Here is a 22,811-nt window from a genome sequence, read left to right as displayed (position 1 = left end):
CATATGGAGGAAAAAAGAAATGGGAACAAACAATGAGACCCAACAGTGCCTCATACATAGAGTGAATAGAGTGTCAGACCTAAAGTTAGGAAGACCTGAGTTCAAATGTGTTCTCAGACACTTAATAGCTGTGTGATCCTGGCCACGTCATTTAAACCTGCTTGTCTCAGTTTCCTCAACTCTAAAATGGGGTTGATAACAACACTTGCCTTGTGGGGTTGTTGTACAATGACTAAATTAATTGTGGCATATGAATATGATGGATTAGTACTGAAACAAAAAAATAGATGATTTTGAAAAGTCATAGAAAAACTTATGTGAACTAAGTAGAGAGAAGTAAGCAGAACCATAACAATTTATACTATAATATCAATAGTATAAAAATGAACAGTTTTGAGTACTTTTATCTACATATAAAGAATGAAATGAACAGAACCAGCAGAACAATTTATATGACAACAGTACTGTAAAAATAAAACAAAACACTTTGAAAGCTGTAAGAACTTTGATTAACACAATGACCATTCTTCATCTCAGAGTACTGATGATGAAACATACTATTTATTAGAGAGATTATAAAATGAGACATACACAGACACACATATATTTGAATATAGCCAATGAGAGAATTTGTTTTCATTGCCTATGGATATTTGTTATAAGGAGTTTGCTTTTCTTTTCTTTTTTCTTTTAATACAGTTGGGGCAGTAGAGAGAAAAAAAGTTTTCTGTTAATTTAAAGAAATAGAGAAGGGGGACCTGCTATAGATGTGAAATGTTACATTCTCTTCCAGATGAGGTCACTATTATTAGTTTTACTTAGGTATTTTACTTTGTGACAAAAGACTTCACAAAGTAAGATTTTACAAAATTTACAAAATTTGTAAATGTAATATAAAAACAAATAAAAACTTTAAAAGGTCTAAAATTGTTTGAAAAACTTATATGCACTTTAAAAAAAATTTATTTACTTTTAGTTTACAACATTCAGTTCCACAATCCCTTGAGTTTCAAATTTTCTCCTCCTCCCTCTCCTCACTCCTTCCCACCATGGTGGCATGCAATCAAATATAGGTTCTACAATTACCTTCACATTAAACATTAGTCAAAATGTAAAGAAGGATTATAACCAATGGAGTAAACAATGAAAAAAAAAGGACAAAACAAAACAAAACACAAAAGAGATAGAGAGCAAGTCGTTTGCTTCAATCTGCATTCAGACACTATAGTTCTTTCTCTGGGTGTGGATATCCCTTTCCATCATGCATCTTTGTAGTTGTCTTCTAACCTTGCATTACTGAGGGGAGCCCAGTCTGTCAAAGTTAATTGTCACAGATACGATGTGTCTGTAATTGTATACAAAGTTCTCCTGGCTACTCTCCTCACTCAGCATCCATTTATATGTCTCTCCAGGTTATTATGAAGTCCATCTGCTCCTCATTTCTTATAACACAATAGTATTCCATTACATTCATATACCACAACTTGTTTAGCCATTGCCCAGTTGATGGGCATCCCCTTGATTTCCAATTCTTTGCCACCACAAAAAGAGCTGCGATAAATATTTTTTAACATATGGGTCCTTTTCTCACTTGTATGATCTCTTTGGGATACATCCCTAGAAGAGCTATTCCTGGGTCAAAGGGTATGCACTTACTTATGGCCCTTTGGGCATAGTTCCAGATTGCTCTCCAGAATGGCTGAATCAGTTCACAACTCCACAAGCAATGCATTAGTGTTCCAATTTTTTCACATCGTCTCCAGCGTTTATCATTTTCCTGTTTTATCATCTTAGTCAATCTGACAGGTGAGATGTGGTAACTCAGAGTTATTTTGAGTTGCATTTTTCTAATCGATAGTGATTTAGAGCATTTTTAATATGTTTATAGATATCTTTAATTTTTTCCTCTGAAAACTGCCTGTTCATATCCTTTGACCATTTATCAATTGGGTAATGACTTTTATTCTTATAAATTTAACTCAGTTCTCTGTGTATTTTAGAAATTAGACCTTTATCAGAGACACTGTAAAAATTCTGTGCACTTTTGAAAGAGCTGAATTTACTTTGCTGAGAATTATCAATACTAGTTCTAGTTTCATTTACATTTTTCTGTGATACTCTTTGGATGGTTTATTTTTTTATTTTATTTTTTAAATTAAATTTTATGTTTATTTTTATTTTACATCATTCATTTCCATAAGATTTAGAGTTCCAAATTTTCTCCCCGTCTTTCCCCTACCCACCACCCCAAAACATCAATCCCTTTCTCCTCCCCCAATCTGCTCTCTCCTATATCCTCCCTCATCTCCCCTCTGACTTTCCAGTAGGGAAAGATGGATCTCTATACCCCAGTGCCTGTATATCTTATTTCCCAGTTGCATGTAAAAAAAAATATATGTTTTAAACTTTTGATTTTAAAACTTCGAATTCCAGATTCTTTCCCTTCTTTCCTCATCACCCACCCTTACTGGGAAGATAGACATTTCAATATAGGTTGTACACATGTAGCTATGCAAAACATTTCCATAGTGGATATATTGTGAAAGACTGACTATATTTCCCTCCATTCTATCCCATTCCCCACTTGTTCTATTCTCTACTTTGACCCTGTCCCTTTTCAAAATTGTGTGTTTCTAACTACCCTCCCCCACAATCTGCCCTCCCCTCCATCATCCCCCCTCTCATCCTCTTCTCCCCTGCTCTCCTGTAGGGTGAGATACCCTATTTTGTATGTATGTCATTCCATCCATAAGCCAAATTCAATAAGAGTAAGGTTGACTCATTCCCTTTTGCCTTCCTGTTCTTTCCCTCCATTGAAACAGTTTCCCTTGCCTCTTCTATATGAGATAATTTACCCCATTCTGTTTTCCCCCATCCCCTCTCATTATATTCCTCTCTCACCTCTCAATTTTACCTTTTAAGTATCATCATTTCCTATTCAATTGATCCTGTGTCCTCTGTCTATGTATACCTGTACACATATATACACACACTCACACATGTATTCATACTCCCATATACCCTCCTATATAGACATATATATGTATGTATACATATGTGTATATATATATATACATTTATATTCCCTTCAACTATTCTCATACTGAGAAAAGTTTCATAAGTTACAATTATCGTTTTTCCATGTAGGAATGTAAATAGTTCAACTTTGAAAAGTTTGCTATGATTTCTTTTCCCTGTTTACCTTCTCATGCTTTTCTTCCTTCTTGCATCTGAATGTCAAATTTTCTATTCAGCTATGGTTTTTTTTTCATCAAGAATTCTTGAAAGACCTCTATTTTATTGAATGACCATATTTTCCTCTGAAACATGATACTCAGTTTTGCTGGGTAGGTGATTCTTGGTTTTAATCCTGGCTCCTTTGATCTCCAGAATGTCATATTCCAAGCTCTTCAGTCCCTCAATGTAGAAGCTGCCACATTTTGTGTTATCCTGATTGTGTTTCCACAATATTTAAATTGTTTCTTCTTGGCTGCTTGTAATATTTTATCCCTGATCTGAGAACTCTGGAGCCTGGCTATAATATTCCTAGGAGTTTTCTTTTTGGGATCTTTTTCAAGAGGTGATCAGTGGATTCTTTCAACCTCTTTTTTGCCCTCTGGTTCTAAAACATCAGGGTGATTTTCCTTGAGAATTTCTTGAAGGATGATTTTAGGTTCTTTTTTTGATCATGGCTTTTAGGTAGTCCAATAATTTTTAAACTTATCTCTCCTGGATCTATTTTCCAGTCAGTGGTTTTCCCAATGAGATATTTCACATTGCCTTCTATTTTTTCATTTGTTTGGATCTTTTTAATAGTATCTTGATTTCTCATAAAGTCATTAGCTTTCATTTGCTCCAATCTAATTCTGAAGGAATGATTCTCTTCAGTGAGCTTTTGAGATTCTTTTTCCATAAGGCAATTTTTAAAGGCTTTTTAAGGCATTCTTCTCTTCATTGGCTTTTTGAGCCTCTTTTGCCATTTGAGTTAGTCTATTTTTTAAGGTGTTATTTTCTTCAGTCAGGTTGTTGACTCTTTTTTAATGATTTCCTTGCATCATTCTCATTTCTCTTCCCAATTTTTCCTCTACTTCTCTTATTTGGTTTTTAAAATCCTTCTCAAGCTCCTCTATAGTCTGTAACTAGTTCATATTTTTCTTGGAAGCTTTTGGTACAGGAATTGTGACTTCATTGTCTTCCTCTTGTTCTATGCCACAGTAGAACTCTGCTTCCAGAGAGGAAAGCTTTGTCTGAAATCGTTGGGGTTTATGCAGCTGCCGGAACTATTAGTTGGATGCCTTTTGAAGCCTCCACCAGCTCTGGCACCTGGTCACACACCCTTAGACAGCAATCCAGATCCACGCATGTTAAAGCAAGAACGATTACCCCTCAGAATGGTCACTTGGTTCCCCTATGATCTGTAGACCAGGAGCTCTGAAGCAGCCACATGGTGGCTGTGCCTCAGCTGCTTCTTCCTCCTGAGGGCAGAGGCCGGACTGCACTCCTGGACCCCCTGTTCCCAAAGTCCACACTGACCTCTCACTTTGTCTTTGGCATTTATGGGTTGATAATTCTGGAAAACACCACAGCTGCTGGTGATCCACTCTTGCCACGTCCCTGCAGCCTTGGCTGGTTGGGGCCACCCTGGGGCTAAAATTGTGGTCTCAGTGGGGCTGGGGTCTGCTTCCATTGCACTGCAATGGTCCCTTCCTGGCCACCTGCCGGGCTGCCTTTAGCAGAAGATTTGTTTCTCTCTGTCACTTTGTGAGTTCTGTAGCTCTAAAGTTTGTTTAGAGTCATATTTTATAGGTATTTGAGGTGGTTATGGGGGGAGTACATGGAGTTTTCCTTCTTCTATGCAGCCATCTTGGCTCTGCCCCCCCCCCCCCTTTGGATAGTTTAATTGAGCATTTATTTAGTTCTGACAATATATAGCATATTGGACTGTTCAGTGGGGCTACATACATTGAAATGAAATAGTTCCTTCCCCTAAGGAGATTACATTCTACTAGAGACATATAGTATGAACACAAGTTGTTGTTAGGTAATTTGAGAAAGTCAACACAAAGTAATTTGAAGAGGGGATAGTGTACCAATAATTCAGATGATTCCGAAAGTTTTTGTGTAGAAAATGCTAATTGAGTTGAGTCTTGAATAAAGAAGTTTCTGAGAAGCAGTGGTGATGAGAGATGTATTTTTTGACATGAGGAGTAGGCTATACAAAAGTACTGGTCAGTTTGTCTGGAATATAGAGCACATGAAAGGGGCAGAAGAATTGATGTGCACTGCATCTGGTAAAAGTGATTAGAGCCAGATTGTGGAGAACTTGAAGCGTTTGTCTTTTCTCCTAGTGGAGGTAGTCACTGAAGTCTTTAGAATAAGAAAGTGGCATGGTTAGACCTGTACTTTAGGAAGGTGATTTTGGTAGTAGTATGGATAATGGGTTAGAGAGAAGAGATACTGGAAGCAACAAGTCCCATGTAATGAGAGTAATGAGAGTTTCAACTGGAGTAGTGATAATATGAACAGAGGCCAATGTGAGAGGTACTGTGGAAGTAGAATTGACAAGATTTGGCAACTGATTAGATATAGGAGTTTAGGAAGAGTCAGTAGAGGGTACAGTGTGGTGTAGAGGAAAAAGCGTTCGATTTTTTAGTGAGAAGACCTTGCCCAGTGTCACCTAACTTCAGTGGGTCTCCATTTCTTTTTCTGTAAAATGGAGATGTACTAGATGATCTTTACAATTCTTCTAAACTCTAACTATGTGATCTTATGACAGGATGTCACTGTTATATTTCAAATTATGGTATGTGGTATAATATCCTTAAAATGAAAAACCACAACATGATGGAAAATTTTTTTAAAGTTAGAACAAAATGCTTTGGAAAATAGACTTCCTGTTTTCTAAGGACCAGCCTAATTAAATATGAAGAGGCTTATTTTCAGTAGGATGACCACAAGAGAAATGGAACCAGAAGCATAGCTAGCATCAATCTTTTCCTCATGGATTTTACTCTGTGAGGGAAAACAAACAAGTTCCACTCTCACCCCTACTTGTAGAGGCTGAGGACACCCCACCTTGGGTAGCTGTCCAGGAGAAAAGGAGTATGTTGCTGCAGTGGAGGATTTATAGATTGAGGAGAGAAGCTTGAGATAAGCTAATGGGGATATACAAAAGAGACCAAAAAGACAAAAAGTCCAAAAATGAAAAGGTATTTATCTGGGGTATAAGGACCCACAAAGAATATCATAATAGAATTTGGGGGATTGTGAACTTGCATGGGAAAAATTGAATCTTTAATTCAATATCATTGATTTCTTTTGTAATTATATTTATTTTATACATTTTAAAGCTTTATTCTGAGAGGTTCATAGGCTTCACCAGACTGCCAAAGAGACACAAAATGAACTATGAATAAAAGGGAGACAAAGTGATACTAAAAGATTAAACATTCGTAAGATAAACCAACAGCAGGATTCATAAACTAGCTAGTATTGTTGTACAATGGATAGAGAGCTAATTTTGCCATAAGTTTGAACTGGGTTCAAGTTCCACCTCTTATACACGTTGACTTTGTGATCTTGGGCAATTCACTTAGCCTCTCATTGCTCCTTCCACTGTCCATGAATATAAATTACGAAATAGTTCCTTATGTTCAGTGGTACAGGTAGTTTCCTCACCAGGAACTCCCTAAACAAAGTCAGAGGAAGAGAGAAACTCGTAAATTTTTTTAGAAAGACCTCAATCTATCAATCAGTCAATCTGAGTCAAAACCCCCTAATGAAAAATGATAATTCTGTGCATTCCTCAGAAATCATGGAACAACTCCAAAATAATGCAAAATATACATAACACTTTTAAAAGAAGATAGGAAGAAAATTAGGACAGAAGTCAGCAGTCTCAAAGCAGAACTAATGAAGACAAATAATAGACAACTGAGAATGTATCTGTGATGAAAATTCTCTGTAAAGTAGTAAAGACAATGACGGATTTGGAACTCAAAAATATGGAAGTGGTAGAAATTTTAGCAAAAAAGAAACAAAAGATAACTTAGTAAGGACACATGAGTTTTATACTAGCCCAAGAAAGTTACCATGAAGTAAGCCTCATCCATAGGGATCATGAATTTTAGACATGGTAAGCACTAAAACTGAACAGGGAGTTGTTACTGGTAAGATAATCATCCTTGAGTTAGTTGTCTGTATGTGATTATACCACCAATTTATTAGAGCAAAGATAAAAATTCATAACAAACTAGAAGAAAGATTAAAAGTGAGGAAAAGATATGGAATGTAATTAAAACCAACTCTAACCTTATGGGTTATTTATGACAAAAATATGATATTGATGGAGGAAAGAGTAGAGACACTAATTATAATAATTTCACATAAATTTTTTTTTAAAGCAATTGGGGTTAAGTAACTTGCTCAAGGTTACATGGCCAGTTATTCTTTTTTTGTGCGGGGTGCCGAGTATCTGAGGCCGGAACCAATCCCAGGACCCAGTACAACAGCCATCTCTTTTTTTTTTTTCTTTTTTGCTTTTTGGAGGGCAATTGGGGTTAAGTGACTTGTCCAAGGTCACATGGCTAGTTTTTGTGTTAAGTGTCTGAGGCTTCACATAAAAATTTAACTGAAATAAATCAGTTGACATAAATAGGAAACTAAGGAAACCTAAAAACTGTCCAATTAAGCATACATTTAATTTTACTTGATAAGAAGAGAGATATGGAAGTCAAGGACACTATTGATTTCAAACATAAGCTTGTTTATAAAATCTTACACGAAAGGATTGGAGGATTATGAGCATTGCCTCATAAAAGAAAGGGAAATAGTGGAGGATGAAACTAGTTTAAAGGAAACTTGGCAAGAGCCCAAGTATGAAAAGTCGTCTTGAGGGCATTTAAAGAAGCGACTAAGAGAGGATTGAAAAACATAAATGAAAGAAAAGAGTTGCAAGATTTTTCACCACCAAGTATAGGTACGTAACAGTTCTTGATATGTTTGTAGAAGAAATAGAAATGCTACTGAAGAGTCGGGGAAAATAACTGAACTAGACCAATTGTATAGAATGGAGATCTATGCTGTATGTGAGGCCATGTCAAGGTATTCCAAAGAGGGGAGGATACTAAGGACATGGAAAAAACAGGCATTACTGCCCCCAAAAGGTGACTGAGAAAACATCAGTTACTATGTATTATATACCTATTTACTTATTTTCCTATCTGTCTATCTGTCTGTCTATCTGTCCATCTATCTATCTATCTATCTATCTATCTATCTATCTATCTATCTATCTATCTATCTATCTGTCTGTCTGTCTGTCTGTCTGTCTGTCTGTCTATCTATCTATGAGGGTTTTATGCTGCATTACATATACAACAGGGATGAGATGGCACACTATTTAATGGAGATAATATCACATTTGTAATTGGGTTTTTTCTTTTCCATCTATAGCAATCCCATGGATGAGCGTGTAGGTGTGTGTGACAGGGTGGGAGAAGTACATCTTAAATGGTCTCATTGATAAATACACCTACCAACTATACCTACAGCCTGCTGCTTGATTGATCATTACTTCTCTTACATTGTGTTCAAAAGAAATTAAGGAATTTGTTCTCCTATTTTCTTATAGGTTACTAAAAAAGTGCTGTTTTAAATTTATCCATTAGTTCCAAGTCTGTGCCCTTACTTATAAAAACCAGAAAAACTTTCCTAGGATCACAGATTTAGCTGTAAGTGACACCTAGCAGTCACTGATTTAGCCCTCATTTTACAGATAAAGAAACTGAAACTCAGGTTTGTGATTTGACCAAGGTTGTGTAATGAACAAAATTGATCTTGGGTTTCTTGTTATTCCTTCTTCCTTTCTGGCCCCCATCCCTCAGTTTTTTTCAGAGTCTCAAAGTAAAGGAGGTGGAAAAAAGCTGAATTGGTCTTGTAGCTAATTTTGTGTAGTTTGGGATGGGGCAGAAGTGATTTGTCCAGAAGGCTAATCCATTTCTTTTCAATTCAAGTCCTTTAACTTCCCTCCTTTATAACCTAGCTGCTTCCGGTTATTGGCTAAGCATACAACATTCCTTTTCTCCCCTATCTTTTGCTAGATGCTAAAACGTTTAGGGAAACATTAAATGATTGGATTAAATATTCTTGAATTTCTTCAATACTTCAATTATTTTTCTTATACAGTGTTTCAAAATTATATGCCTTATAAAGAGATTAACTAGAATCTATGCCACTGTTGACCATAAAGCAGAGTTAGGTTGGAAGTTCATTGGTTCCTACCTGTCAGTTTCTATAGGCTCTGTCTTTTCCTGGAAATATCTTCAGAGCCTGGGCCCTCCTTTCCCTGTAACTTCTGACTGCTGCTTTACACTTGGAAGATCCCTCTGCAAGTTTCCCCTACAAACATACCTTCTTCCATTGGTGAATTCCTCCTGAAGCCTCTGTGGAAGGGTCTAAACTGGCTCTCATTCACCTCTCAGCACTATTCCTGATTTCTGGACTTGAAAACTATTCCCCTGTTATGTTTTCTCTCTCTCTCTCTCTCTCTCTCTCTCTCTCTCTGTCTGTCTGTCTCTCTCTGTCTGTCTCTCTGTCTCTCTCTCTCTCTCTGTCTCTCTCTGTCTCTCTCGTCCCTTTTGTCTGGAATGTTGTCCTTGCTCTTTTTCTCTGGATGAATTTCTGTTCTTTCTTTATACTCCAATTCAGATGTTTTCTTCTCCATGAAGCTTTCTTTATTCTACCTGTCAGTAATGACCTTTTCCCTTCTTAGACTTCACATAGCATAAAAAAACAAACACCCCCAACCCTCTTTAGCTCACAGATCATGCATTATTGTGTGTTGTAGTTCTCTTTATATGTCCCTGTCCTTAAACTTTATGTTTCATGAGGGCAGGGACTGTTGTATCAAAAATTTATATCTCTACTAACACCAGACCTTTGAAAGAACCTTGAGAAAGAGGAATCATCTATACATATATCCCAGGGTTGGCTTGATAGTAAGGCTTCAGTGTGTAAATAAATACTTAACAAATTCTTTTTGGTTAAGGTAATGAGGAAAACATAATGATGCATTTTATAGGATGTGAATCATATTTATTGTATATAATTTTGTATGATACCCTTGACAATCTTTTAAATACAAATTTATGATTATAAATTAAAAAAAACAAGTGAAAAGAAAAACCTAAATACATGCTATTAGTAATAATATAATTACTTGAAATGTAATTGGATAGAAAGTAGATAGAAATATAATATATAATTAGCAACATAATTAGCAAGCAAATATTAAGATGTTGGTAATGTTTACACTGCCAAAAACATGTCACTTTGTAATACGATCATTGCCAATATCGGATATGTGTAGTTTTCTCAGCAATGCTTTTGTTATGAGAATAAACACTAAGTATTTCCCCTAAAGTTTATGTTCTTTTTCTGACAGTATTCTTCTTACCAGCAATTGAATGAGCAAAAAAAATCTGAAAAGTTTTTTAAAGTCTTATATGACCATATGAAGGCTGCCCAGAAAGAGATACGATCAACTGTGACGGTGAATACCATAGACTTAGGCAGCAAGAAGAAGGATGATGACAGTGATCTAATAGCATCTAGTCCAAGAATGAGAGGTAAAGATGAGTTTAGTAATGTGTATATTATAATAATATAATAGTGTGTGTGTGTGTATTGGGGGAATAGGAGAGGGAAATAATTGTATTTAAGGAAGGGGAGAGAGTGAGTTCATTTTAATAGACATACCTATTCATCATCCATATCTTGGTCATATCTTGAAAAACATACCACAATCAAGAATATTCATATTTGAATCATTATGTTCCTGAAATGCATACTTCAATTAATTCTATGTAGCTAAATTTGAGAAAATAAACCATTATTAGTGGATACTAGTGATAGGAACATTATGTAGCATATTAAAATATAAATAATATATGCCATATTTAAAATAATCATTTTAGTCAGTTCATATTTAAACATTCTCTTAATAAAAACGTGAAAGTCAGATTTTCTGGTTTTTAAGAACAGTGATTATAATTTCTATACTGTGCTAAAAAGGTTTTTATTTTTTGAGGTGATATGGAGGAAGGAAATGATATTAAAAACAAAAACAATTCATGTTTTGAAGTTTGCCACATTTTATTCTTCTGTATATTTTTATATATCTCTGCTAACATATATAATATGGGAATGTTGAGCCTTTTTCAACTTGGAGAACTAATAGTTTATGTTTATAATTTGTGTTCCATTTGAATTTCAATTGATTTTTGTTTTTGAAGAAGACAAGTACCATGATAATTTTCTTGTTTTTAACATGTTTTTCTCTTTTCAATATGTAAGGTGAAATTATCCCAGTAAGAATAAGAATATTATTTTGTTTTCAGTAAGAGATCCATCTTTGCATTTAAAAGAGGGAATGAAAGGGCAGTTAACAGAAGCATCTTCAGCAACATCCAAAGCATACTGTGTATATCGAAGAGAAATGGATCCAGAAATAGATCTCATGTGCACAGGAACAGATGCTGGAAATACAGATGAAAAGTGTGCTGATGAAGTAACAATGACCCCTACTATTGCAATTATGCAACCGATTCTAAGATTTCTTCAATTGCTTTGTGAGAATCACAACAGAGAACTACAGGTATGATGTCCTGTGATCTGAACCAATAAATAGATTATATTTTTCTTTTAAAATCTTATACTAGAATATCCAGTTTTGTTAATTTGAATATGAGTAAAAACTGGAAAGTGATCTAAATGTTCAAAGAACCCAATCCAGCTTGATTATGTTGAGAAAAGAGAAAAAACTTTCTTAATGAACCTGTATGAATTATTTCCCTTTAGATGGGAGTGAAGAGAAGGGATCTCAAAATAAAATTTTTTTGTGTGTGTTTTTTTGTTTTTTGCTTTTTGGATGACAATTGGGGTCAAATGACTTGCCCAAGGCCACATGGCTGGTTTTTGTGTTAAGTGTCTGAGGTCAGATTTGAACTCAAGACCTCCTGACTCCAGGGCCGGTGCTCTATTCACTGCGCCACCTATCCACCCCAAAATAAAAATGTTAAAAAATGAATAAGTAAAAACAGCTTTCCAGTAGTGCACTTCCTTTTTCTTTAACCTAGATTAGAACTAATTTGACCATAGATTACTTCAGGATTTTAAATATTTTGGCAGAATCCATAAATTCAAGATGAAGACAATCTGGAGGTAGTTAATACCCTGTGAAATTAAAAAAAAATGGACAAGAGAAATTTCAGAACAAAATAGATAAAACTAAACCTATTGTTTTCCTAATAAATGCTATGTAATCAACATGTCTGATAATAGATAATTTTTATTTAATATTTTAGAGGGAAAAATATTGCTAGTACTAAAATTTTCTCATGGAACCCACATCAAGCAGAACATTTCTGGGAAATTCTGACCTAGAAATGTCTCTTCCAAATTAAGTTCTTTTTAAATTTCAGAAATAGTGACTTTTAGAAATACTTATTCTAAGAGTATTTGTAACATTAAACAACATTTAAGGCAAGACTTTGTAGAAATCTAATATATTTAGATACTCCTGAATAGTTAACCACTTGATGCAGCTCTGCTATGTTGATGCTTTTTGAGATAAATAGATTATGGAGAAATGAAAATGAATGTGACCATGATTCTTGTATTACTTTGATTTCAGAACTTCTTGAGGAATCAAAACAACAAAACAAATTATAACCTTGTTTGTGAGACTCTTCAGTTCTTAGATTGCATTTGTGGAAGTACAACTGGAGGGCTGGGTCTGTTGGGGTTGTATATCAATGAGAGGAATGTATCTCTAGTCAACCAGACTCTGGAGAGTTTAACTGAATATTGCCAAGGACCATGCCATGAAAATCAGGTAACTAAGATTTTTGACTGACTTATGAACTAAAGAAGCATATTACTGAACAAAGCAGTTATTTGTGTACTTTTAAAAGTGATTTTTCTTTCTGTTGGCCTCATCAGACTTTCCCCCTTTCCTATCTGAACATGTAAATGCTCAATTATAGACAAATGAATCCTTTACCATATTATTTTTTAATTTGACCTTAAAGGAAAATTCCTATGAACCAGTGTCAGATAAAAATTAAATCCTTTGGAAGGAGCAAGGTTTCTTTATCTTTCTTTGCTTTTATTTTTTATGGTTCTTTCTCAAAAATTTGTCAAAAAAAGGTTGTCTTTGGCTCTTTGAATTAGACACTTTGAGTATCCTGCAGTGTTCCTCCAAGGCAAACTTTAGCCTTTCTTCCAAAATGACTGGCCCTGATTCAGGTCTCTAGTCAGATATGAAGTATTCACTGTAAGAGTACAGAAGGTACGCTCAAGGGAAGGAAAGAAAAGGTGATAGAATGATCTCATGATACCTGGACCTGTACCCAGAGACTTCAAGATTCACTTAAGCATTTTAGAGTTATAATAATGAATATAGAACTCTGATATGTGATCTTACACCAAAATGTCTTTAAAGACTTTTCATAGGTTTTTGTAAAAACATAAAAATTACAAGAGGAACTTCTAAGAGCAAACACTGATTTTTGAAATGGAACAATAAAAATAACTGGCCTTTTAACCTTGAGCACGTTACTTAACCCCAACTGCTTTAAAGAAATAGAACAATAAATGAAAAGGTTTTTATCATAAAAAAGAACCTGAACATAGCAATTACTATTGCATATAAACTGGGTAAAATCTTTATCAATGTTGGGTATATACAACTCCCAAAAGAAGTCTGGAGCTTTGCCTGGCATTTTCTCTAAGTTTAATTTACCCATATAGCTAATAACAAAAAAAACAAAACAAAAAAAAAACAAAAGCAAAAACAAAACAAACAACCTGAAAAAACCCCCAACCCAAAACCACAAACAAAAAACTGCCAACTAAAAGGAAAAGCAAAAACCATAAGAGCACTATTTATTTTAAATTTAACAAAAACTTTATGGTGAGGAGATGCAGAATATAATGGATTCAGTCATATGGTAGGTCAGACCATGTGCATGGTCACATAGTCTCTCTCTCGATATAAAATGTTTAACATAGAGACAGCTATAATATCTATCATATCTTGAAGCTAAGTGCCACTGTCACATAGTCTATTTAAAATTGAATATTTCTGATGCTTAGGTTCCCAAAAATTCTGTGAAATAAAATTAATTCTATATAGTTTTAATATAGTAACTTAAAATATTTGTTGAGAGAATATTTTATCAGTTTTTCAGCTTTGAAATTCTATACAATTTACTTCAAAAATGGTGTCTGTAGAACATGGAGTAAAGTAGGGCTTTTGTATTTCATAAGGACTAGATCTGCAATTTCAGTGGTGCAGAGAACTCACAAATCAGGAAATTCTCTCCACCACAGAAGGTGAATTTCTTCTCTGGAGTTTAAAATCTTAAGAGTTGCCCAGAGCATTGAAAAATAAAGTGACTTGCCCAGAGTACGTGCCAGTTATGTGTCAGAGGCAGAAATTGAACCCAGGTCTTCCTGGCTCATAGCCTTGCTTTTTATCTACTATACCACACTACCTCTTTAGAGATTCTGTATTATATGTTGCTTAGAGTATCACTATATTGAAAAGTGAATGTTATTTCTTAAACATTTCCTTTCCTAGACTTGTATTGCTACCCATGAGTCTAATGGCATTGATATCATCATTGCACTGATATTGAATGACATAAACCCTCTTGGAAAATATCGCATGGATTTGGTGCTTCAGCTAAAGGTATCTAAAACCTTATACTTGTAAAGAAAGAAGGAATTCTAAATATAAATTATCATGGAAAGTTGAGGTCCACAAAAGCCATTTTCTGATAGATGAATGGTCAAAGGAAATTAACAATCAGTTCTCAAAAGAGAAATTACACAACATTACCATACAAAAAATTATTACAAATCACAAATAACAAGAGAGATACAAATTAAAATAACTCTGAACTTGCATCTCATCTAGCAAGTTGGTAAAGATAAGAGATATAAATCATTCACATTGAACAGAATGAGGGCAGACAATTACACTAAACTATTGGTAGAGCTGTGAATTGGTATATATGTTCTAAAAAAAACAACTTAGGATTATGCAAAAAAGGGGACTAAACTGTTCATATCCTATGATCTAGAGATTCCACTCTTGGTTTATACTTCTAGGAGGGGAAATATAGAAATATATTTCCTTTGTTACCATAGATACCAAATATAACAGGACTTTTTTGTTGTAGCAAAGAATAAGAAAAAAAGTGAGTGCTCATCTATCAGGGAATGGCTAAACAAGTTGGAGTATATGAATATAATGCAATATTATAGTGCTATAAGAATGATAAATATAATAAATATGGAGAAAATTGGAAGAATTGTAGGATCTGAGGTAGGGGGAAGGAAATAAAACTAGAAAAACAGCATACCAATACCACCACATAAATGAAAAAAGCAAAAATAATTTGAACACTGTCTAATTATAATTATCATACTTGGCCCCAGATGAGAGAGGAATAAATGTACCCCTCTCCTTTTGTTGGAGGGGTAGGGAGACTATGGGGGTAGGATGTTGCTCATGCTGTTGAATATAGTCACCATGTTAAATGATTTTGCTTAACTTTTTTCATTGTTGTTATAGGGAAAGTTTTACTAGTAGTGGGAGTGGGTGGCTAGGGAAATTGTTGAGGAGAATATATGCAGGAATGACTATGATGTTAAAATAAAAAACAGGAATAAATCTTTTTTTTAAAAAATAGGTGCTACACTTTTCATGTGTTGCAAAAAGTGAAGTATTAGTATATTTTCAGCTCCAAGATTGATGCAAATAATCAAGGTACAATATGTAAACTGCTGTTAGCATCAAGTAAAATTTGAAGCAATGTTTTTTTTTTTTTAAAGCAATTGGGGTTAAGTAACTTGCTCAAGGTTACACGGCCAGTTATTTCTGGATGTGGTGCTGAGTATCTGAGCCCGGATTTGATCCAGGTCATCCCGACACTGGAGCCAGTGCTCTTACTCGCTGAGCCACCTGGCCGCCCCTAAGCAATTGGGGTTAAGTAACTTGCTCAAGGTTACACGACCAGGTGTTTCTGGGTGGGTGCTAAGTGTCTGAGCCCGAGATTCGATCTCCAGGTCTTCTAAACACTGGAGCCGGTGCTCTTACTTGCTGTGCTACATGGCCGCCCTGTTTGAAGCAATGTTCATTTTGATGATGTTTTATTGAGGTTCATTCTAGAAGTCACTCTGTACTTCTCTATTCCCTCTGTTTTTATTTTCTTCATTTAATTAGGTAGAGAAGAGCAAGGCATCCAAACATTAACTGATTCTTTAATTTTTTTAACTTAGATTGTCAAGTCTAATATCAACTACATTATCATTAATTAGAATGTGTAAAAGTACTTTGTTTTAGTTTGATCACTCTCTACTTCCAATCGAATTGCTGTCTTCCATTTTAGATCACATTCATCCGAAATACCATTAGTAATTTTACACATTCACTTTTCAATGATGTCTTTAAAGCAAGTCATTAAAACACTTGCCAGCAGTAGGGTCGATCATGACTCAAGTAGAGTAAATAATATTTTTTCTTTATCTAAGTGTTGAGGCTATACAAATGAATGTGCACAAGAAGCCATGTATTCATATTTAGGAATTTATGTTTTAGATAAACAAAGTAAATTCCCAAAGGCCACGCCATGTAGACCAGGGATTGGGGAACCTGTGGCCTCAAGGCCACACATGGACTTCTAGGTCCTTAGTTGTGGCCTTTTGACTGAGTCCAAGTTTTACAGAATAAATTATTTTATTAAGGTAATTTGTTCTATGAAGTTTGGATTCAGTCAAAGGGTGGCACTTGAGGACCTAGAGGGCCACATGTGGCTTAAGGCTGCAGTTTCCCCATCCCTAATATAGAATCTTTCATATGTAAAAATTTTTCTAACCCTCTAATAGGAAGTTTTTTCCATATAAAGAAGTAATGAATATAAAATAAGGTATACATACTTTAGGGCAACTAGTTGGCACAGAAAATTGAGTTTTGGACCTGGAGTTAGGAAGACTCATCTTCCTTAGTTCAAATTTGACTTCAGACACTTATTAGATATAGGACCCTGGGCAAGTTACTTAACTGTGTTGGCCTCAGTTTCCTCATCTGTAAAATGAGTTGTAGAAGGAAGTGGCAAACCATTCTGGTATCTTTGCCAGGGAAATCCCAAATGGAGTCAAGAAGAATCGGACAAAACTGAAAATGATTGATCATCAACAAAAATACACACTTTTGTAATTTAACTAGGGAGGTATTATTAGAAGAGTACCAGAGAGGCCAAGGTTTTAATACCATATCTGAGATCATGTAGAGGTCACTAACTTAATTTTACTTTGTAAAGTTCCTTCACCTTTCTTCTCTATCTGTAAAATGAGGGAATTTTAACAAACCTTTAAACTGTAATAGCTACCCACCTTTATTAGTAAGTAAGGTATGTATTGTGTAAGGAATAATGAACTTGCAATTAGAAGATTTGGTATTGTATTTTGACTTTGAGAAAAACATCTAACCTTCTTAGCCTTTGTTTCCTCTTGTGACAAATGAGAGGCTTAGGTTAAATGTTCTTTCCAACTTTAAATCAGTGGTCCTATGATTAGGGAATGGGTTGAAGTTGACTCACACAAAGATTTATCTCATATCCTTGGTTTGGTTAGCACCATGATTTAATTAATCGACAGCTTGTACTTATGCAATATGCAACTCAACTTAGGTTCCTAGTTGAAGCTTTACATTTCACTTTAAAATTAAGTGTATAAAGAAATCATGGACAGTGGTTTTTATAATTCCCCATCATATTATGTACTTCAATAGCTCCATTCCTTGAAGTATTTTAATTATCACAAGGTGAATAGAGAAAACATTGAACAATATACTTGACTACCTCATAGACCTGTGCTTAAATTAGTAATAGGCAACTTATCCACTAATGTTGACCACATCCTCTCTATGCCTAAGTAGATCTTTATGAGTTACTGTTACTGAAAAAGTTCATAATCTGATGATCTACTGTCTTACAGTAAACCTCTTTTAACTTTATGTCTGGTCCTTAGACTATATACATAACAGATGTAATCTATAGTTGGGATGATACTCAAAATGTTGACAACTTGTATTTTACTGGTAAAACTTGATAAACAAGAGTTGCCTTTATACCATGATGGGACCTTGCAGGAAAACTTTTGTGAAATATTGAAAAATATATCAGTTCAAAATGACATATAGGAGTATCTATGCTGAAAAAAAAATCAGTTTATATGCATATTTTTTTTCAGGAATATACTTATTATACAAAAGAGGTATACCTATAGTAGAAAGTTTTTAGACTGAATTTACAATTTATAAAATATAATTTTCCATATAATTAGAGTAAATACTTTTTAAACAGTTTTTAAGGTTATACACATTATATTTACTGAAACATAGAGTTGTGAGACAAGAAGTGTTTAATACATGATTTCTATTTATAAATGTTTAGTGTTTCACAAGCAATCATAATAAAATACTCTAAAGTAATGGTGATGCCACATATTAAGATATCATTTCACCAGTGCACCCTGCCAAACCTCAGCGTTGGATCATCCTTGTCAACCCATCACAAAAATGACATTTTGCCTAATAATATTCACTTCTGAGATCTTTTATCCCTAGATAACTTAGTGCATCCTTACTGCCTATACTCGTGTTATAAGCACAATTTTATTATTTAAATATATGCCTCATCTTCATTAAAATTGTTTAACTTAATTTACTTAATTACAGTTTTTACTTAGTCTACTTAAAACTAGAAATAATTTTAATTTTAACTAGATGTAACATTGTTATAGTGAACAGAGTCCTGTGCCTGGAGTTAGGACAGCTTGGTTTAAAATCCTACCCCTAATAATTAATAGTTTAATGACCCTGGAGAAGTTACTTACTATCAATGTACCTCAAGTAACAATTTAAGATTATAGAGTGGTTGTCTTGGTGTAAAGTCCCCACTTTGGTAGTGCCCCCCTTTGGACAAAATCACAGATCCTTTGTATATTTGTGTAATATTTTAAAAAATATTTTATTTATTTATTTTTAGTTTTCAACATTCATTTCCATAAGATTTTGAGTTCCAAATTTTCTCCCCGTCTTTCCCCTACCCCAACCCCGAGATATCAAGCCTACTGAATATCCCTTCCCCCAATCTGCTCTCTCTTATATCCTCCCCCAATACCCCCCTAACTTTCTAGTAGGGCAGGATGGATTTCTCTACCCCAGTGCCTATATATCTTATTTCCCAGTTGCATATAGAAAAACAATTTTTTTAACATCTGTTTTTAAAACTTTGATTTTCAGATTCTTTCCCTTCTTCCCTCCCCACCCACTACCACTGGAAGACAAGCAATTCAATACAGGTTGTACATGTGTAGTTATGCAAAATGTTTCCATAGTAGTTATATTGTGAAAGACTAACTGTGTTTCCCTCCATCCTATCCTGCCCCCCACTTATTCTGTTTTCTCCTTTGACCCTGTCCCTTTTCAAAAGTGTTTGCTTCTAACTACCCTTGCCCCCAATCTGCCCTCCCTTCTATCATCCTCCCTCTTATCCCCTTCCCCCCTACTTTCCTGTAGGGTAAGATACCCACTTGAGTGTGTATGTTATTCCCTCCTTAAGCCAAATTCATTGAGAATAAGGTTGACCCGTTCCCTTTCATTTTTCATTGTAACAGTTTTTTTTTCTTGCCTCTTTTTTATGAGATAATTTACCTTATTCTATCTCTCCCTTTCTCCTTCTCCTATTATATTCCTCTATCACCTCTTAATTTTATTTTTAAGATATCATCCCTTCCTGTTCAACTGATCCTGTGCCCTCTGTCTATGTATACATACAGATACACACACTCACATTTGCATTTATACACACATACACCCTCCTATACATACATATATATTCCCTTCAACTATCCTCAAACTGAGAAGAGTCTCATGAGTTACAATTATCATTTTTCCATGTAGGCATGTAAATAGTTCAACTTTAATAAATTCCTTATGATTTCTTTTTCCTGTTTACCTTCTCATGCTTCTCTTGTATTTGAAAGTCAAATTTTCTATTCAGGTCTGTTTCTTTCAACAAGAATACTTGAAAGTCCTCTATTTCATTGAATAACCATATTTTCCCCTAAAGCATTATACTCAGTTTGGCTGGGTAGGTGATTCTTGGTTTTAATCCTAGCTCCTGTGACCTCCGGAATATCATATTCCAAGCCCTTTGATCCCTTAATGTTGAAGCTGCTATATCTTGTGTTATCCTGATTGTGTTTCCACAATTCTCAAATTGTTTTTTTCCGGACAGCTTGTAATATTTTCTCCTTGACTTGGGAACTCAGGAATTTGGCTATATATAGGAGTTTTCTTTTTGGGATCTTTTCAAAGAGGCAATTGATGAATTCTTTCAATTTCTATTTTACCCTTTGGTTCTAGAGTATCAGGGCAATTTTGCCTGAGAATTTCTTGAATGATGATTTCTAGGCTCTTTTTTTTTTTTTATCATGGCTTTCAGGTAGTCCAATAATTTTTAAATTATCTCTCCTGGATCTATTTTCCAGGTCAGTGGTTTTTCCAATGAGATATTTCACATTGCCTTCTATTTTTTTCATTTGTTTGAGTGTGTTTTATAGCATCTTGGTTTCTCATAAAGTCATTTGCTTCCATTTGCTCCAGTCTAATTTTGGAAGAATTATTCTCTTCATTGACTTTTCAAAATTCCTTTTCCATCTGGTCAGTTCAGCTTTTTAAGGCATTCTTCTCCTCATTGGCTTTTTGGACCTCTTTTGCCATTTGAGTTAGTCTATTTTTTAAGATGTTATTTTCTTCAGTATTTTTGGGGGTCTCCTTTAGCAGGCTGTTGACTCACTTTTCATTATTTTCTTGCATCATTCTCATTTCTCCCTAATTTTTCCTCCACTTCAAAGAGTTCATATTTTTCTTGGAAGCTTTTGATGCAGGAGTTTTGACATTGTTACCTTTTTCTGGTTCCATATTTTGACCCTTTTTGTCCTCCAAAAAGAATTCTTTGGTCTGATTGTGCTTCTTCTGCTTGCTCATCTTGCCAGCCAATTACTTGACTTTTGAGCTCTTTGCCATGGTAGACCTCTGTTTCCAGAGTTGAGAGAGATGTGTCCCAAATTTCTGAGGTTTTCACAAATGTTGTCAGAGCTATTAGGAGTGTGCCTTCTCTACAGCCCCTACAAGCTCTGCCACACTGGTCACACACCCCAGGACCACCACCCAAGACTGCAACCCAGATCCAAGCAGGTTAGAGCAAGAGTGATTACCCTCTAAATGGTCACTTGGGCCCCCTACAATTTGCAGGCCAGGAGCTCTGGAGGCAGCCAGGCTTCAGCAGCTGCAGCTGCCAGGCCTCTGCCACCTCTCACCCTGGGAGCAGGGGCCAGACCACACTCTTCTCATCCCAGTTCCAACAAAGTTCCCTACTGACCTTTTACTTTCTCTTTGGCTTTTACGGGTTGAGAAGTCTGGAAACTGCCACAGCTGTTGGTGATTCACTCTCCTGAAGTGTGCCCAGGCCTCTCTGTGTCTCTAGTCCTTTTTTCTGCCTTTCTAGTCCTGATTGGAGCCGCCCTGGGTCTGGGCCCGGGAGGCTCATGGGGACTGTGTTCAGTTCCCAATTTGGTGCGATAGACCTTTCCTGTTGGTCTGCCAGTCTGCCTTCAGCAGGAGATTTGTTTCTCTCTGTCACTTTGTGGGTTTTGTAGCTCTAAAATTTGTTTCATTTTTTTTTTTTTTAGGAGAGAAGGTAGGGCAATTGGGGTTAAGTGACTTGCCCAAGGTCACATGGCTAGTTTTTTTTGTGTATTAAGTGTCTGAGGCTGGATTTGAACTCAGGTCCTCCTGACTCCAAGGCCAGTGCTCTATTCATTGTGCCACTTAGCCGCCCCCTCTAAAATTTGTTTAGAATAATATTTTATAGGTATTGGCGGTGGTTGGAGTAAGAGCTGTTGCAGCAAGCACCCCAGCATCTCCAGGGTGGCTGTCAACACAGGTTCTTAGATCTGCATTTCTAAAGGAAAGCAACTCAAAATGGGTTAACAAGCTTACTTTAATCAATGAAACATCAGTCAAACATATATCATTTACCTAGTTCAGGGGAAAAAGGTCAGCACCCCAACTTCAGAGTATACAGACAGAAGTTGCAAGACAGAGAAACAGATCAAGCAGACAGGCTTCCAAACTGTCCAACCATTACATTCATACCAAATCACAGTTACCAGAGAGGGAAGCATCAACATCTGCGTTTTCAAAGCTGGGGGGCTCTCAACAGCTGCCCAGAGTCTCATCTGGTCAAATAACACAACATTTCCCAAAGTGAGCCATAAAGCAAAGCCTCACATCAGGGATTATATAGCCTTCTCCTGGGTCAGAGAATGTAACCTCTTGACCCACTGCTCGATCACACAGCATCAAGGTGTGGGCATTTCTGAAAACCAAGCCTCCTGCCACAGGCTCCATGTGACCACATTCAGCCTATTAAGGGGCAGAGTATATTTTCAAATCAAGGAAGGTTCTCAGAGTCTCTTAAGCCTATCAAAGGGCCTAGGGGCAGGGAAGATCTTTAAATTTGCATTTCCATTACAAGAGCTCAGCCAAGTTCCTGCTTTTACTCCAGCATCTTGGATCCACCCTATTTGTGTAATATTTAAAAATTGATATTTGAAATAATTTCTAAGTCCTTCTGATTTTGAGTGTGGTTCTGGTCCTTCTCCATGCTGCC

The 22,811-nt window shown here is 35.6% G+C and overlaps 1 protein-coding gene across 4 annotated transcripts in view; it reads left to right on the top strand.

The window, feature by feature from the left end:
- The window catches only part of LOC138176119 (inositol 1,4,5-trisphosphate-gated calcium channel ITPR2), a 529,530-nt gene that overhangs the window by 352,291 nt on the left and 154,428 nt on the right, over positions 1-22,811 (top strand). For all 4 annotated transcript variants that reach the window (XM_069106877.1, XM_069106875.1, XM_069106876.1 and 1 more), the window contains exons 40-43: positions 10,445-10,628; positions 11,400-11,656; positions 12,695-12,895; positions 14,645-14,755. In XM_069106877.1, coding sequence (XP_068962978.1) covers positions 10,445-10,628; positions 11,400-11,656; positions 12,695-12,895; positions 14,645-14,755 — 753 coding nt within the window. The remainder of the gene's footprint in view (positions 1-10,444; positions 10,629-11,399; positions 11,657-12,694; positions 12,896-14,644; positions 14,756-22,811) is intronic.

The sequence above is a fragment of the Petaurus breviceps genome, unplaced genomic scaffold (genome assembly GCF_028583685.1).
Source record: "Petaurus breviceps papuanus isolate PSGF00001 unplaced genomic scaffold, PetGlider_PUasm1.0 81, whole genome shotgun sequence".
Taxonomy (NCBI): domain Eukaryota; kingdom Metazoa; phylum Chordata; class Mammalia; order Diprotodontia; family Petauridae; genus Petaurus; species Petaurus breviceps.
The sequence above is the reverse complement of the archived record's forward strand: the minus strand, read 5'-3'. Positions and strand labels throughout refer to the sequence as shown.